Source organism: Babylonia areolata, chromosome 26 (assembly GCF_041734735.1).
Source record: "Babylonia areolata isolate BAREFJ2019XMU chromosome 26, ASM4173473v1, whole genome shotgun sequence".
Classification (NCBI taxonomy): domain Eukaryota; kingdom Metazoa; phylum Mollusca; class Gastropoda; order Neogastropoda; family Buccinidae; genus Babylonia; species Babylonia areolata.
In genome coordinates, this window is record NC_134901.1 from 31,955,415 (window position 1) to 31,974,952 (window position 19,538).

At 41.2% G+C, this 19,538-nt stretch overlaps 2 protein-coding genes across 2 annotated transcripts in view; one reads left to right on the forward strand and one right to left on the reverse strand.

The window, feature by feature from the left end:
* The window catches only part of LOC143300718 (DDB1- and CUL4-associated factor 11-like), a 120,209-nt gene extending 115,469 nt beyond the window's left edge, over positions 1-4,740 (reverse strand). Inside the window, exons 1-2 of the mRNA XM_076614596.1 lie at positions 4,619-4,740; positions 1,781-1,966 (exon numbers count right to left, since the gene is read on the reverse strand). Coding sequence (XP_076470711.1) covers positions 1,781-1,932 — 152 coding nt within the window. The 5' untranslated portion in view covers positions 1,933-1,966; positions 4,619-4,740. The remainder of the gene's footprint in view (positions 1-1,780; positions 1,967-4,618) is intronic.
* The window catches only part of LOC143300719 (2,5-dichloro-2,5-cyclohexadiene-1,4-diol dehydrogenase LinX-like), an 86,759-nt gene continuing 70,132 nt past the window's right edge, over positions 2,912-19,538 (forward strand). The window contains exon 1 of the mRNA XM_076614597.1: positions 2,912-2,968. The gene's annotated coding sequence lies outside the window, so the exon portion shown is untranslated. The remainder of the gene's footprint in view (positions 2,969-19,538) is intronic.

The window sequence follows — 19,538 nt, forward strand, 5'->3', positions numbered from 1 at the left end:
AGAGGAGTCATTATTATCATTTTTTGTTCAAACAGGAACTTCTTTTGCTAAGCATGGATTCTTTATTTATTTTGCAAACGTTTTCGTGCAGATAGTAAAAAAGGGAAATTACTCTGTAATTAATGCTATGGGACTTAATTTATCACAAGTGAGTCTTGAAGGCCTTGCCTCTCTTGTTCTTTATCTTCTACCCCAGGGCTGGGTGGAAAAAAGCATTTTTGTTATTCTGCTTATTTCAATACCCTTGAAAAATAATTTTTCATTTGTTCGTTCTCTCTCTCTCTCTCCTATACACACACATACATCTCTGTGTGCGTGTGTGTGTGTGTGTGTGTTTGTGTGTGTGTGTGTATGTGTGTGTTTCCTACTTGTAAGTACCACATCTCAAGTTTCCATAAAGGTAAATTTTGTTATCTCTTTATATCTGCCTGGCGGGACAAAACAAACAAATCAAATGTTGATTGTGTGTGTGTGTGTGTGTGTGTGTGTGTGTGCTAATGAACAAGGAACCTGATGGGAGAAAATGCACACACAAACATACACATACATTAATATGACTTTACCACACACACTATTTATTCAAGGCCAACAAGTGGCAATAAGAGAATGCACAGGAGCACACAAAGTTGATAAACACACACACACACACACACACACACACACACACAGAATTTTTATTACATGATTTAACCATACACTATTTCATAAGTAACGGATTTGTCCGAATGAAGTGACACCTTCTTGAGACAATAATCCAACCAAAACGTTCAAATGAAGGACTGCCTCATGACATAGATGGGGTTTCTAGCTATGAATAGAATCTAGAAAGATTCCCCAAGCTAAAGCTGCCAGCATTTTTGTCAACAAACTCAATGCAAACATGGGAAAAGTCAAAATATTTCGATGATGAGTTATCTTGTCATTGTGGCAGCGAAGCGTACATGTATGTTTGCGCTGACGAGTTATCTCGTCATATAGGTAGCCTAGGGGTTAAAGATATGCATGCACTCAAGGCCTGACTTACCGTGCTGGGTTATGCTACTGGTCAGGCATCTGCCTAGCAGATGTGGTGTAACGTATGGATTTGTCCGAATGAAGTGACACCTCCTTGAGAAACTGAAACTGAAACTTTCCCTTTCCTTCTCTACCTCTCTCTTGCTTTCAGTCTCGTTCTTACTCTCACACTTTTTCTTCCTGAATTAAGTTAATGATGTAATGATATTGCTTTGCATGTCATGATTGTGTCAGCATCATAAGTGTACGTTTGTTTGCTATTTGCACATGTACTGCTTTTTTTTCCAATAGAACTTCTTGTGTGTTGCTTGTATCAGTTTTCATATTATCCTTTCCCCACCCCCCACCCACTATTTTTCCTTTATTTTCATTATTTTTATTCTGTTGTATTTTTTTCTGAGGGCAGGAAGCAAAAAATCTGTATAAGCTTATTCCTTTACCCTTAATAAAGATCAGTTTTACTTCACACACACACACACACACACACACATGCACCCAAACAATTTGCTTCCTCCCCTTTTTTTCAAACTAGTATCATTGGAAAGACTTAAATTGAAGACTATTAGCATACACATAAACATACAGTGATAAACACACACACACACACACACACACACACACACACACACACACACACACACACACTACTGACTAACAAGAACAACTGGCAATGAGAGAACACACAAGTACAGACACAAAAACACCGAGTCACAGACACAGACACACTCACATACTCATACAGAGAAAATCCAAACTTACTCCTTACCTGCGTATTAAATAGGCAACAATACTTGGCAGATCATGATTGGCTGAATCCCCTGCTGCATCATCTGCATCTCTGGAATTCTCCATTGTGTCATTCTGTTGGTCGTCATCTGAATCCATGTTGGGAGCTCTATGCGAGTTGTTTGATCCCATCAATCACAACATGCACCAACGTTTTGCAGTCAGCCTACACAGTCACCCATACCAATTCAAAATGACACATGTACCAATAGTTTTTGACAGAAGAGTGGAGTATAACTTAATAACTCAAAATAACATGCATGTGCCAATAATTTTTGATAGAAGAGTGGAGTATGACTTAATAACTCATAACAACTCTCTTGTCTAAACTGACCCCATATATATATATATATATATATATATATATATATATATATATATATACCCATTCCACTTTGCTTGTCAACTACATACAGTGAGTGGCTTTTAAGAGCAAGGGGGTGTCGTTTTTTTGTTTGTTCATATGATTATAATCTTTGTCTCATTACACTGTATCATGTTCTATGCTAGTTTCTTACCCATTTCCTCAGGTGTCAGCGACTAAAAAAAATCTGAATTTCTCTCTCTCCAGTTGATTAGAACTGAAAAAAAGTATGTTATTCTGCAGGAACTCCACAACATGCAGCGTGCGTGCATGCATGCATGCGTAATTTAACATCTTTGTGTGTGTGTGTGTGTGTGTGTGTGTGTGTGTGTGAGTGTGTGTGAAGAGAAATGAAGTGTGGTGAAGTCTGTGGTACAGATTACAAGCATGATAGGTAATAATGTATAATAAATTTCAAAACAGAACAGTTAAAAATATCAAATTTCAACACAGAAAACAATTAAATGTGATAAGTTGCAACAAAGAACAGATGTTCAATAAACTACAACACATAACAGTTTAATATAAATACTAGAAGAAGTTAAAACTGACACAGACTGGCTCAGTTTCAAGGCTGTGAGGCCCAGTTTGGTGAACTAATCACAATACATTGTAATTCATGTGTAATGCACTAAAGCCTGAGTGGTCCTTGGCTAACCAGATTTCTGTAAGTGTTGTCTCCTCACTCACTCATCCCATGAGTCACACATCACAGTATGCCTGCTCAAGTTTGCTGTCGCAACTCTGTCTTATGTGTTGATACTGTATTACAAATTTGGATACACTGCTTGTTTTCACAAACATGTAAGTTGATAGCATGTAAGGTCAGTAAACTTTACTTATTGCTTTGTTGCTTGGTCACATCTAAATTACCCTGGTGTTGCCATGTTGTCTTCCAATGCAGTAATATCCTTTTCGAACATCTCAGTGACTTAAAGTGCCAAGACGCAATAATCTTTGATGTATCAACTCATTGAACCATGTGCTCTGATCGGGATATTCCTTGGACGGTGGTTTTTTTTATTTTATGTTATACTGATCAGTCAGATCTATTCTAAGATCAATTTCACCTATCCCATGGTGACGTATCAACTCATTGAACTATATGCTCTCAGCTCTGATAGGAATATTCCTTGGACTGTATTCTCTTTTTTATGTTATACTGATCAGTCAGATCTATTCTAAGATCAGTTTCACCTATCCCTCGCTCTAATGGAGAAATTGCAACACACTAGATCACGCATCATGATCTAAATGCATTACTCAGAAACATATGCTTTATTATATTCAACTGGATAAGCCATATAAAGCATGTGTTATCAACAATATGAATGATAGTCTGATAACTTGTTTTTTTGTACTGTCAGGGTGTTACTGTTGTGTTAGGTTTCACTTCTTTGCACTGAACCTTGGAACGAGGGAAGCAAAAGCTGAGTGGTTAAAGCATTGGACTTTCAATCTGAGGGTCCCGGGTTGTTCGAATCTCGGTGACTGTGCCTGGCTGGCAAAGAGTGGAGATTTTTCCGATCTCCCAGGTCAACATATGCGCAGACCTGCTAGTGCCTGAACCCCCTTCGTGTGTATACGCAAACAGAAGATCAAATACGCACGTTAAAGATCCTTTGATCCATGTCAGCGTTCGGTGGGTTATGGAAACAAGAACATACCCAGCATGCACACCCCCGACAGCAGTGTATGGCTGCCTACATGATGGGGTAAAAAAAACAAAAACGGTCATACACATAAAAGCCCACTTGTGTACATATGAGTGAACATGGGAGTTGCAGCCCACAAACACAAAAGAAGAAGAACCTTGGAACTTCCAGTGCATAAGAGAGTGAAACAGTTACACTTACCTTGTGTTTAGTTTTCCATGATGTATGTTTAGTATTTTATTGTGATTGTTACATTACATGATGATTACAAAGCTTCTTATCAAATCTACTTTCTACATAATACATAGTCTGTGAAACACAACTCTTGTGTTGAATAAAAGTCTCTTTCATCAAACATGTGATGATTAGCAGATCTTGAATTATTAGAAATAATGTGCCTGTTTAGAACTTCATAAGTCACATTTATAAGAAAGTGTGACAACAAACACCTTCTGCTATATTTAGTACGATCTATGTAATTTATATACTAGCTCAACACTGATCGACTACATAGATTATATGTGTGTAGAGCCATAACGTAATAGCTGATCTGTGTATAAAGAGCTAACTCAAACTGAGACACGGTCAATATGTGTAACACAGTCGAAATTTGAACTCATTTTGTTCAGTCTTTCTCTTTGACCTGTCTCAGTACATGACGAAGTCAGTCATCATGAGTATGCAAGATCTTCGTCTGTATGAAGAGTGAAAACTTCTGGGATGGCGCACGTCTAAAATATTCAACACATCGCATGCACAAAAAATAAGAAGAAGTGATCCCTCATAAAATGTTACCTACCAATACAAAGGATAATAGCAGCCTGCTTTCTACATTTTTTCGAAAAATGGAAGGTAAACTGACAACACGAAGAAGTTATGCTCTTACTCAATAACAAAGATCGCATAACTCGGCAATGATCAGTTCTGGTTGTGTCCCCTTGTGCATGATTATGGTAAGCGATTCTTGTCAAACTATACATGATAAAATACATAAATAAAATTGTGGAAAAAAAGCCGACAGTAAAACCATATAATTGTGGAAAATGGCTGACAGTAACAACCAAACTATTATTTTTCATTTGAAACAAATGACACAATGACGAAGACATGTATTTTCTGTTGAAGCATACTAAATTCGGGAACCTACAAATATTTTATTGACCGGCAATTCTTGTGCATATTTCCATTAGAAGATGTTGTAACCCACTCTTATTTTTGCAGTGATAAGAAACTTTAGGGAGAGCTGGACAGTATAAGGTCTTCAGAGAAGAAACCCCCCGGCCTCAGTCAAGTACGCCACGGTGTTTCGACCCTTAACTCCTTACACTCTAAGGGGGCCGGGCTGCACCCAGGTCATGACTCCTGGATGCCCTTGTATTGCCGCCTTTTTTTCTTTCTTTTTTTCCGTGGTCCTCAGCAGGTTCGAACCCGCGCCTTCAGGGTGGTCGCTACTTCAGGACTGAGTCACCGGCCGAGTTCTGGCAGACGTTTTACTGAACCACTGAGCCATCGTACGCCTAGTTTGAGTAAGAAAATTTAATCTCCTCGACCAGATCCACCTGGAACTCTTTTCTGCTGCTTCTGCCATCGCCTTGAGAGCCATTCTCCTCTCTCTGCCAGAAGTCGACAGCTGTTTCATGAGGCTGTAGGCACTGGCAGATACTAGTAAGCTCACAAACCGTCTTGCACCAATCTCTATGGCAACTAGAGAGGACTTTGGCTTTAATGCCAGATTCTCTCAGGCTGCTGGCTAGACTAGCATACTTCTCGGTCTTGTAGATGTGGGCTTCCTCCATTCTACTTTCGTATGGCACAGTAAGCTCAATGTTCAGAATCGCTTGTTTCGTTGCCTTGGAGTGGAGTACTATATGTCACAACCGGAATATATGCCAGAGCTTGTTTCACACCCTAGGTATACGGGGAAGGTTATTTCATATCCCTGTTGTAAGGGAAAGGTCATGTCACAACAAGAACGTGTACCAAAGCTTATTTCATATCCTCGGTTTACGGGACAGTTTATTTCACATCCTTGTGGTAATGGGCAAGTTAATTAACATCCATGGTATATTGGAAAGGATATTTCACACGCAATATGTTCGAGAAAGCTGATTTCATATCCCTGTGGTATACAGGACAGGTTATTTCAAATCATCGTGGTAAGGGAAAGGCTACCCTATTTGGAAAGTCTTACTTCATATCGTCGTAATACGGGACAGGTTATCTAACATCCCCATGGTAAGGAAAAGGTTATGACAGAACCGGAAAATATGCCGGAGCTTGTTTCACACCCTCGGTATACGGGGAAGGTTATTTCAGATCACTGTTGTAGGGGAAAGGTCATCTCACAACCAGAACGAATACCAAACCTTATTTCAGATCGTCGGTTTACGGAACAGTTTATTTCACATCCCTGTGGTAATGGACAAATTATCTAACATCCATGGCATATGGGAAAGGACATTACACATGCAATATGTTCGAGAAAGTTTATTTCATATCCCTGTGGTATACAGGACAGGTTATTTCAAACTCATTTTGGTAAGGGAAAGGCTATTTCACATGTACCCTATCTGGAAAGTCTTGCTTCATATCATTGTAATACGGGGCAGGTTATCTAACATCCCCATGATAAGGGAAAGGTTATGACACATCTGGAATATATGCCAAAGCTTATTTCACATCCTCGGTTTACGGGACAGTTTATTTCACATCCCTGTGGTAATGGACAAGTTATCTAACATCCATGGCATATTGGAAAGGATATTTCACATGCAATATGTTCCACAAAGCTTATTTCATATTCCTGTGGTATACAGGACAAGTTATTTCACACCATTGTGATAAGGGACAGGCTATTTCACATGTACGCTATCTAGAAAGTCCTACTTCATATCGTCGTAATACGGGACAGGTTGTTTAACATCCCCATAGTAACCGGGGAATGGTTATGACACAACCGGAATATATGCCAGAGCTCGTTTCACAGCCTCGGTATACGGGGAAGGTTATTCAGTTCAGATCCCTGTTGTAAGGGAATGGTCATCTCACAACCAGAACGTGTACCAAGGCTTAGAGGGGAGGGGGGGCGGGGGGGGGGACAGAGACACACACAGAGAGAGCCCAAATACAATACTTATGAAGAAGAAAAAACCCACCTTATCATTGAATTCAACCAAATACAAACAAATCCGTCACAAAAAACATGCAGTTGTGGCCTCACACACACATGTAATGTCAATGTCATCTGCGCTTCTCTTATCAGTGAGCGTCACTGGAATCTCATCTTCAGCTTGTGAAGATTGCGCATCCTTTTCCTACAGGAATATCAAGACATCTTCATCTTCATTCTCTTCAACATCAGAGTTCATCGGCATGCTGTCTCTGTTTCTGTCTATGTTACGAGTTTTCTTTCCGTTTCTCAGCTATGTGCCGTCGAGGTCTGGGAACAGGTCTTTCTGTGGCAACTGGAGTGTTATTAACTGCTGGAGTTTCCACTGGCACACTACCAGTTGGTAACAGGTGGTTCCTGTGCAGCGTTCGCTGGTCTGACCTGTCCATTTCTTTGCAGACCACATAAACAGGAATGTCATGATTTGGCTGAGACTGAACAATGTACACATCTTCCGCCCAACGGTCAGATAACTTGTGCTTCCCTTCATGGGCAAGAATCCTGACAAGCACTCTGTCACCGGGTTGCAAGACAGCTCCCCGAGTCATGATGTCATACAGCGACTTCCGTCGTCGTCGTGCCTCGTCAGCAGCTTTCGTTGCTGTCTTATACGCCTCTCCCAATTGCTGCTTGAGGTCACTGATGTATGCTGAATGACTTTTTACACTCCCTTTCCTCTCCAGCCCAAATGCAAGGTCAATTGGTAGTCTTGGTTCTCGCCCAAAGAGGAGGTAGTACGGTGAAAATCCCGTACTTTCATGTCTGGTACAATTGTATGTGTGCACCAGAGTTGGAACATACTTGTGCCATTGACGCTTTTGATCCGGCTCCAGTGTAACCAACATGGAAAGCAGAGTTCGGTTGAATCTTTCTGTCATCCCATTTCCCATAGGGTGGTATGCTGTTGTACGCGACTTCTCCATGTTGGCTGTCTTACACAGCTCCTTGATGATGAATTTTCCTTCAAAATTCGCTCCCTGATCTGAATGGAGTCTTCTTGGGAAGCCATAGTGTACAATGAAGGAATTGAAAAGCACTTCTGCTGTAGTCTTTGCTGTTTGATTCATTGTAGGGACAGCCACAGCATATCTGGTGAAATGGTCTGTGATTACCAGAACACTCTGAAAGCCACCAGATGATTCCTCAATGCTGAGATAGTCCATGCAAACAAGCTCGAGTGGTTGGCAAGAAGTAATGTTGACCATAGGTGCAGTGTTGCCATGGGCTTTCCTTCGCAGACATCGTGGGCAGTGTTTCACCCACTCTTCAACTTGCCTTGCCATGCCTGGCCACCAGAATCTGTCCCGAACAAGAGTCATGGTGCGGTCCCTTCCTGGATGTCCAATATCATTATGAAGACCTTGGAGTGCTCTGTTCACTTGGGATGATGGAAACGCCAACTGGGATTTCTTCCCTCCATCGACCCACGTGTCTCTGTAAGACGCCACGATGAAGTTTCAGATGCTCAAAGTTCTTCATCATAGCATTGTCCTCAGCTGATCCTGAAGTGTGTCTGGGTTTCTGTTGCTTCCGGACACACATCATCCAAGGGCCTAGGACTCTGTCTCGCTCCTGTTCCCTTCGCCAGTCTTTCACTGTAAAATCTGCAAGATCTTGGCCGTCAGCATCAGCTATCCTATCTACAACTTCTTCAGACATGCAGAGTGTTTCTATCACAGGACAGCTGCTCGCATTACAAATGGTATGGATCATATCATGTGACAGTTCTTCAACTGGCTGCTCATCAGAAGCATCATGACGCAGTCGTGAAAGAGCATCTGCATCAGCATTCTTTTTTCCGGATTTGTACTTCAAGGTGAAGTTGAAAGCAGACAAAGCAGCGAGCCATCTGTGCCCAGTTGCATCAAGCTTTGCTGTTGTCAAGACATATGTCAATGGCTTGTTGTCTGTGTGAACTGTAAATACAGAATCGTACAGATAGTCCTTGAATTTTTCACAAACAGCCCACTTGAGTGCAAGGAATTCAAGCTTGTGTTCCGGGTAGTTCTTTTCAGCTTTCCCGAGGCTTCTGCTCGCATATGCTATGACGCGAGGTAATCCATTCTCTTGACTGTAGGCGGTCGTAATGCCATAAGGGGAGCAGCAATTTTCAGAACTTTTGTGATGTAAAATGTGGCTATTCTAATCAAATTATGCAAAACAATATGCACGGACACAATATGTTCGGACACGGTTTTTTTCACTCCATACTTCGTCTGTCACGTGAAGTGATAAACTACATCATTTCGTGATAAAACTTCACCAGACAGCAAAAGCCAGAATCAAGGTAATATAAAGGGGTTGATTTTTTTTACTTTGAACTTTGTTGTTTGGAACTTTTGATGCAACAAGTCTTCAACTGAAAGCAGTCTTATCGAACTACATGCGTTGACTTGGTACGAAATCTTACGCCAGTATCCGAATATTACTGCATCTCGCCATGTGTCAGAAACAGTGGTTGTGTCTAAACGTAATCAGATGAGAGAAAAATGCATAAACAAACCATAACAACGACGAAATTAACATACACAGTTTATTTTCAAGCAATATATCAACCACTGGGTGCAAATGAACATACCGGAGATTTCCGTGTAAAATATGTACATTTCAAATGCTATCCTCTGAATCTGTGTTCAAACACATACGACTGAAGGGTGTTTGTCAAACTGATTTACGGTTTCCCGCAGTGAATTTGCATGATTTATCTGAAAACAGTTCTAATTTTGTTTGCATGTATATTTTTATTGGGACGTTTACATGCAAAGAAGTAACACAGAAAAGCAGAACCGAAAATTGATATATGACGTCGATTGCATTTAAATAGTTGATAGACATATTTGCCAGAATATGAGCGCATGTGCTGCCGAAGATAGATGTGTTGACAACCTGTTGCAAGTAAAGAACGTGTAGTGTATTCATGAATGTGCTTGCCTTTGAATGAATAAAAAACCAAAAAAAATGTCAAGAGGAACGGGTTGTTTACGTCTGTCACGCGGTCTTTTTGCGTACTATTTCGAACTTAATATACAATTTTTATTCATGATCATTGTTCCATAATAACAAGAGAAGAATATTGATCATGTCTGTATGTACTGGATTTAAAAGGCTTGTACTTATTTGTTTCTGACCACTTCATGTTCAGACACATTGTCATGTCACAAAATGGCGCCTAAATTTTGGATGTTTTTGAAAATTTTCAACACATTTAAGACACAAGGACAAAACAGATTCTCACAAAATTGTTGCAGACATTTCTCTATTCAATTGCAATCCTGATAACATGTGAAACATTTGAATAATCTTTGTAAACACATGTTTATATTGAATCAGACTGAGAGACCCCCATTTCCAAAAGGTTCTCGAGACTGACCCATTTTCATCTTCCAGGCAGTCTTTGCTCTTCATGACTATCTGATGCACTTCATTTTGCCAACTTCATACTCAGCCAGATGCGTTTTCTTTCCCACGGTAAACTGACGTGTCTACTGCGCTAGGGTTCGTGAGTCACATTTGCAAATTCTTGTTCATTTCCAAAGAAAAATATGTATTTCATACCATTCTTTTCACATCAAGACATGATGCTGGCGATTTTGCCATCATCTGCCTTCCATGCTTTCTGAATTAATTTTCTGGACAGTGCTCCGACAATGTTCATTGAAACAACCTGGTTAACACATATTTAAATATTTATATACTACTCGTTAATAAGCAGAGCATGAAGTATTTCCAAGTTTGTTTCTTTTATCGATTTAGTATAAAATACATGAAATTAAAAATGTTTGTTTCCTTTTGACCCCAAAGAGTTCTCTTATTTTCTGTACGGTATCTGTCATCAGCCGCAGTGTCCTACTAACGAGGGTATAGGGCAGCATCAGCGCGGCAGCAGTCAGTAACATGTACTGTACCGCACTGTACGCTTTCCTCTGGCAACCCCTTATACCGCGCTTGCATAACCCTGTCTTGCTCTTGCCTTGCCACTCTTTGTAAGGCGCCCTCTCATGGCCAGATGTGTGAAAAATAATTATTAAAAATCAAAATCTAATCATGTTCCCGCCCACCTACAGCGGTCAAATTTATGTCAGCGTGATCAGTATGATATATTCTATTTTATCGTGAAAAGAACGGTTTTGTTGCACACATTTGGACCATTTTTGTATCTGCCCTGGACTATAAGGAGGTCTGTCTTTCAAGTCGTACCCCCCCACCCCCCACACCTTACCCCCTTCCCTCTCCCCTCTCTTTGTGACGCAGTATGTTGAACTTGTCACAGAAGTGTGTAGAAACAAGTTTTGAAATGAGCGAATCAGATCAAGCTGTTGAACTGGACAATCAACGTCATTTTCAGTGAATCTGTCATTAAAATAGCGTCACTAGGACAAGCTAAGATTGGTTACTTCAGTTCAACTTGGGGGAGTGAGTGTTGTAGCTTGCATGTTGTGGGGAGGAATAAAACCAGTCAGCACAGCTAGTTCTTAGCTAGCTGTTTCCCAGAAGAGCTGAAAACTGACACAGGCTGACTGAATGATGTGAGGTGCAAGGAAATCCTTGTATTGATGGGCTGTGTTTTGTGTCAGTGAATAGCCAGTTTAAGTTGATCTTGTGGCTTGTGGAAAAAAGGGTTAATGTGTGAAAGCTACCCACTAAATGAGGGAAGTATTGGCCTATATCTTTTGAGTCCCCCCCCACCCCACCCCCCTTCTATGTGGTTGCAGATATTTTGTTCTGATTTCTGGCATAAATGATATTGCAGTGATATGTCAGTGTATTGTCAGTTGTTGACTGACTGGAAACAATGCAAGCATTTAGGGATGAGAAGTTATGGAGATGGTATGTGTGAAGCAGGTGTGTATAATATTTTGGTTTTGCTACACTTAATATGGGTTTTGATGTGTTTTTTTATGTATTACTTGTTTTGTATAGTAGGTGGTGTCGGTTAAATGTGAAATGAATAGATAAACAGGTTAACACTGTGTCAGTGTGTGTTGAGGATTTTTCTGAAACTGAAACTGAAGATTTTTCATGTGTGTTTGCACATGGGGGTAACAGCAAGTGTTGTGGAACACATGTTTGACTTGTTGGTGGTTGTGGTAACATGTGTAGGAGCTGTGCTATGTGTCAGTGGTTTACTTTGTTCAGACAAAGTGGGAAAGAACATTGTAATGTGATTAATGAGTTGGTAAACTATGAGAGCATTGAGGGTCAGTGCTACGTTGTTGCACATTGCTGTTTACCAGAGATAAGTTGGAAGTAATGATTTCTATACATGTACTTGTGCCAGTGGGATACTTTGTGAAGACAAAGAGGAGATTCGTTTGGTAATGGTAGCACACAATCATTATTGTATGATGCGTAACATGAGTTGAACACTCTGGGTTGTATTGGTCAGTCATAGGTATGGTGTACAGTATTGTACGTCACTATTAGTGGAAGGTAAGCTTTATGAAGCTTGTTTTTACCACACATAGATCTATGTGTAAGAAGAGTGCATACTGTGGGACATGTGGTGAAGGGCGCTGAGAGTATATAGGCCTTTCATGTCAGTGATGTCCAGGTATTCAAGATTTTATCTGAGAGGGATGTTTGGTTTTGTGTTTGTGTTCCAGGTGTGCTGCTTGTAAGAAGAACTTAAAGTATGCAGTGTGTGCAGCTTTAGTGTGTGTTGCTTATGCTATGTAAGGTATGCTAAGTAGGGTGAACTGCTTAGTGTGTGTGTGTGCTGATATCCCATGTATATTGTAAAAAATAAACACACTATAAAAACCACTCCATGTGGCCCTGCTATAGGTGTGAGGAGAGAGAGTGAGTGAGTGCAAGCGTATGCAACATCAATCAATCGATCTATTATCCCCTCTCTGTTCTTCTCCCTTGGAATAGAACCAACCTCTTTTAGTTTTTGACTCACTTGTGTAAACAAAGTGAGTCTATGTTTTAACCCGTTATTCGGTTGTCTGTGTGTGTGTGTGTGTGTGTCCATGGTAAACATTGCCATTTTCTCTGCAAATACTTTGTCAGTTGACACCAAATTTGGCACAAAAATAGGAAAAATTCAGTTCTTTCCAGTCATCTTGTTTAAAACAATATTGCACCTCTGGGATGGGCACAAAAAAATTTAAAAAGAAGCCAAATTATGTGCAAACTGAATTTACTGTTATATTTATATCTTTTTTTATTCTCTAAACTTGGCACATTGGATCTGATATTCTGACACAACAACAGGAGCAGTCATTTTTATAATTTTTTGTTCAAACAGGAACTTCTTTTGCGAAGCATGGAAGTTATATTTCTGGTGCATGTCTGCTGCAGATAGTAAAAAAAAGGGGAAATTAATCTGTAATTAATGCTAGGGGGGTTAATTTGGTTTAAACTGATCTTTCTCATCTTAAACATTACATTTTGAAATTATACTCAATACGTAAAAAGCTTGTGTGTTTTACTCTCAGTGTACAGGGCTTTCACTATGTTCATTCGCCCAAGTGGTCTTTTTCGGAAAATACTATAGGCCAGGAAATTTAGATTAAAATTTGCGTTAGGTCAAAATGTCTGCAACAAAACCGTTCTTTTTACGATAAAATAGAATAAACCATACTGATCACACTGATATAAAGTTGGCCACAAAAGGGGGGCGGGAACATAAGTAGATTTTGATTTTTAATGTCCAGAATCGAATATTTTCATTACTTCTGCCTGTGCGAGAGCGCCTTACAAAGAGTCGCAAGGCAAGCACAGGCGAAGGTTACGCAAGCGCGGTATAAGGGGTCGCCTGAGGAAAGCGTTCAGCGCGGTACAGTACATGTGACTGACTGCTGCCGCGCTGATGCTGATCTGTGAGCCGGTCACTGAATCTGAACAGTAAGCTAGGAACAGAGCTCTTTCGGGTCAAAAGGAAACAAACATTTTCAATTTCATGTATTTCGTACTAAAGTGGTAGAAGACGCAAATCCGCTTTTATGAATGTTTTCCAGTTTCCTACCTTTGCGTCCGCTTTTATGAATGTTTTCCAGTTTCCTACAATTCATGACATATAAAGAATGAAATCAATATTATACCGATTGCAAAGGTGAATTTACAAAGGCAACACGGGATCATTTAGTTCGTAAGTACAATTTTGTTGATATTTTCCGCAATGCACAACTTGGATATACTCCATGCTCCGCTTATTAATGTGTAGAATATGAATATCTAAATATGTGTTAACCCGTTTCGGTTTCAATGAACATTATCGGCGCTATGTCCAGACAATAAACTGGGAAAGTATGGAGGGCAGATGATGGCAAAATTGAACATCATGTCTTGATGTGAAAAGAAAGGTATGAAATACATATTTTTCTTTGGAAATGAACCGGTATTTGCAAATGTGACTCACGAACCCTGGCGCAGTAGACGTCGATTTAGCGTGGGATATAAATAATAATCATAATGATATTTTCATCATGTCTTGATGTGAAAAGAATGGTATGAAATACATGTTTTTCTTTGTAAATGAACCGGTACTTACAAATGTGACTCACGAACCCTGGTGCAGTAGACATCGATTTAGCGTGGAATATAAATAATAATCATAATGATAACAATGGATCATAGATTTTATGAATGTGTTATAGTGTGTCAGGTGCCTATGGTGGAAGCATGGGATTTTCTCAGACACACTGCTCACTGATGAACCCCTCCTTCCTACCTCCCTACTCTTCTCCCCCCCCCCCACACACACACACATTCCATGGCATCTATCCCCACTAACACCCCTCCCCATACCCTCTCTCCCTCCCCCCCCCCTTCCCTTGGCCAAGTGCAGAGGGAGCAAGTTATCAAGAAATACTAAGTAAATATGGTATCTCCTCTGACCATTCTCTTCCTATACACTCCCCTGCCCTTTTCCCTTCCACTTTCATCACCCTCAATTGTGCACCTATCCTCTGCCTGTTATCCTACTCTACCTCTTCACCTTCTACACCTACCCCTACTCAACCCCTACCCCCACCACTACTACCCCCTTTTTAACAACTTGGCGTCGCCGACAGGATCAGCAGGTGAGGTGTCTCTTAGCTTTAGCAGCACACAGCCCAACCCAGCCCAAGGATGACCATGTCTACTACCACAGCACAGCAGTCACCCATGCAGTGGTGTGCGGCACCCACACTGCCAGTGTTCACTGGTGAGCCAGGCGAGACGTCGGCTGAGGACTTCGTCACTGAGGCGGAGAGGGTCCTGGCCACATACCCCATGGGAGACGAGATGGCTGCATACTTCATCTACAGCCATCTGCAGGGAACCGCACGCAGGGAGCTGATGCTGCGGGACCTGGAGGACACCAACACCCCAGAGAAGGTGACCGACATTCTGCTGGGGGTGTTCGGCGTGTCACCACACTACTGTCCATACTTTTCAGCAGGGTACAGCAGCCGGAGGAGTCCATCATGGACTACTCTCATGCTCTGCGCAGCATGGAGAGAACCATCCAGATGAAGATGACTGGGGCCCTCACCGCTGACATGCTGAGGGACCACTTCATCAGTGGCCTCCGGAACGCCTTGTTGAAAAGGGAGCTGCGCCAGGTAGTGAGGCAAGAGCCTCAAACCACCTTCATCCAGGCCAGAGATGAAGCCCCGAGGCTGCAGAGAGAGCTGGAAGAGGACCAACAACAGCAACAGGCCAGGGAACAGATGGCACAACTGGGGGACAAACTGTTGTTGTTAGAGGGAAAATTCAGGTCCATGCAGGGGCTAGTGTCAGGTCTAGTTGGTCAGAGAGATGAGGTTTTAGTTAAGAACAGGGCTGTGGGCAAAAAGAAAAAGAAGAAAGTTGGGAAAGGAAAAATCCAGTCAGCAGTGGGGAATAGGATTTCCCCAAACCACAACAAGGGTAAGGATTTCCCCAAAGTAAAGAGCAAGGTTTCCCACAATGAAATACACAGAGACTTCCACAATGGTCTCAAGGGATGGGATCACAAACTGGAAGAAAGGATTTCAGATAAACTGATGAAGAGCCATTCAGTAGGTGACTGCAATGGTGATGATCCATGCCGGGATGAATGGGTGCTGCTGCCCATGCCACCTGATCCAGGGATTCCTGGTCAATGTTGGAAGAGGGAGAATGACATAGACTGCCAAGCTGCAGTCAAGACTCCCAGACCATCACGCATATCAGTGTGCACTGGTTTGTGTGAGACTAGCACCAGGTCTCATCTGAAGCCTGAAATGCACATGACTTGTGGCTCAAAAGATGCTAGAATGTCGGCTCAAATGGATAGGAACTGGGATGGGAGACTGACAGGATCAATACTCCCAAAATGTAGCGCTATGTACAAGACTAATGTGAACCACCTTTCAGTGAGTAGACTTGCTGCTGTAGCCTGCTAGTGGATCTGGTATTTCACGTACAGGGTGGTGTTTTAGCTGGAAGTTTAATGCTGCTTTTCATGTTTTATGGTTATTCAGTCTGTTAAGTTACAATTTCTATACTGGCCTTTCTTGTTTGGAGGTTTTTAGGTATTGCTTTTTTGTTGTTGACAATGTTCTGCATTTATTTGCAGTATGTAAGGGTGACATATATCAGATAATGTATGATGACAGGGATTCCTGTAAGATCCTTATGTATTAATGTTTTGCTAATACTCTTTGTTGGAGAATTTGTCTCACCATTTGCATGAAGCAACTGATTGGTATGCGATCTGCAGCAATGAGGACATTGCTTTCAAAAGCAAGGGGTGGATGTTATAGTGTGTCAGGCGCCTATGGTGGAAGCATGGGATTTTCTCAGACATACTGCTCACTGATGGACCCCTCCATCCTACCTCCCTACTCTTCTCCCCCCCCCCCCCACACACACATTCCATGGCATCTATCCCCACTAACACCCCTCCCCATACCCTCTCTCCCTCCCCCCCCTCCCCTTCCCTTGGCCAAGTGCAGAGGGAGCAAGTTATCAAGAAATACTAAGTAAAGATGGTATCTCCTCTGACCATTCTCTTCCTATACACTCCCCTGCCCTTTTCCCTTCCACTTTCATCACCCTCAACCCTGTCCTCCCCCCCCCCCCCCCCACCCCCAACCCCCCTCCTTACCCCCCATGTCGATCTCTGGCAGGATGGCATCTGCCTCAATGGTCACCACATGGTGTGGTGTGTTTATCATGAGCTGTTTAGAACAGAATCAGGGCTGGGCGATCTTTCCTCCTCCTTCCCTTCCTCTTTTCATCACCCCCCCCCTCCCCTTCTCCTTGACAATGCTGGGTTCTGTGAGGAAAGTGCTGATGTGCAAGTCTAGCACTGTCGGTCCCAGATTGGTCTGTTAACTTCAGCCAATTGGAAACGTTCTGGGTTGGAAGATAGTTTGCATACAGTGCCAGCTTGTGAAGAGGATAAAATGAATAGGCAAGTGAGGTTTCTTTCTTTTCCTTCCTTGAAGCAGGCCAGGAGAGCCAGACGGTCAAGACAGTACCATGGGGGCTGTGTTCTGTTAAGTTAGAGAAATGAACACCTCAATTCATCTTTCTAAAAGACCCTGCTGTGGTACGAGGAGAGAGTGGATTGTGCACCTATCCTCTGCCTGTTATCCTACTCTACCTCTTCACCTTCTTCTCCTTCCCCCTACACCCCTACCACTACCCTTTTTAACAAATGATTATGTAAAACTTTCTTGTAACACGTGTAACATTGAATCCAAGTTACCTAAACTAACTTTCCCGACGCAGATGTTTGAATTACTGGATTTATAATAATGATAGTAATGAATGTATCATGCGATCCTTAGCCAATGCAATGCATTCAAACAAAGCCTTGCAAAATTATGTATTTTATTAATGATTACCTAAAACCTTATGACATATGTAACATGGAACCCAAAATACCTAAACTAACTCCCCCACCCTGGTTGATTTTATTTTTCAGAAACACTGTAGGCACTCCATTTTCACATCAATTCTCCCCAGTGTTTCGTTCCACACTTCGTCTGTCTTGTGAACTGATAAACTAGTTTACATCATTTCGTGATAAAGTTTCACCAGACAGCAAAAACCAAAATCAAGGTAATTTAAGGGGGTGATTTTCTACTTTGAACTTTCTTGTTTGGAACTTTTGATGCAACAAGTCTTCAACTGAAAACAGTCTTACTGAACTACATACGTTGACTTGGTTCGAAATCTTACGCCAGTATCCGTATATTACCACATCTCGCCATGTGGCAGAAACAGTGATTGTGTCTAAACTTAATCGGATCAGAGATAAATGTACAAACAAACCATAACAACGACGAAATTAACATACACAGTTTTGTTGTTGTTGTTGTTTTTTAATATAGCAACCACGGGGTGCGAATGAACATATCGGAGATTTCCGTGTAACATATGTACATCTCGCACGCTGTCAGAAACAACACATTCTCTGAATCTGTGTTCAAACACACACGATTGAAGGGTGTTTGTCAAACCGATTTACGCTTTCCCGCGATGAATCCGCATGATTTATGTGGAAACAGTTCTAAATTTGTTTACATGTATATTTTTTATTGGGTTGTTTACATGCACTGAAGTAACACAGAAAAGCGGAACTGAAAATTAATATGCGACGTCGATTGCATTTAAATAGTTAAACAGTAATTTTTTTTTTCAGAAAATGAGTGTATGTGCTGCAGAAGGTAGATGTGTTGACCACCTGTTGCAAGTAAAGAACGTGTAGTGTATTCATGAATGTGCTTGTCTTTGAATAAATAAAAATACATCAAGAGGAACGGGTTGTTTACGTCTGTCACGCGGGGTTTTTTTGCGTAATATTTCTAACTTAATGTACCATTTTTACTGATGATCAATGTTTTATTATCACAACGAATGAATATAGATCAGGTCTGTATGTACTGGATCTTAATCAGGTTTGTACTTATTTGTTTCTGACCACTTCATGTTTAGACACATTTCCATGTCACAAAATGGCGCCGAAATTTGGATGTTTTTAATAATTTTCAACACATTTAAGACACAAGAACAAACCATATTCTCACAAAATTGTTGCAGACATTTCTCTAATGAATTGGAATCCTGATAACATGTGAAACATTTGAATAATCATTGTAAACACATGTTTATACTGAGTCAGACTGAGAGACCCCCATTTACAACAAAGTTCTGGAGACTGACCCATTTTCATTTTCCAGGCAGTCTTTGCCCTTCATGACTATCTGATGCACTTCATTTTGCCAATTTCATACTCCAGCCAGATATATTTTCTTTCCCATGCTAAACCGACGTGTCTACTGCGGCAGGGTTCGTGAGCCACATTTGCAAATACCGCTTCATTTCCAAAGAAAAAAATATATTTCATACCGTTCTTTTTACATCAAGACATGATGTTGGTCGATTTTGCCATCATCTGCCTTCCATGCTTTCTGAATTAATTGTCTGGACAGTGCTCTGACAATGTTCATTGAAACAAACCTAGTTAACAGGTATTGAGATATTCATATACTACACGTTAATAAGCAGAGCATGAAGTATTTCCAAGTTGTGCACTGCGTAAAATGTCAACATGATTGTTTCTGCGAACTAAATGATTCCGTGCTGC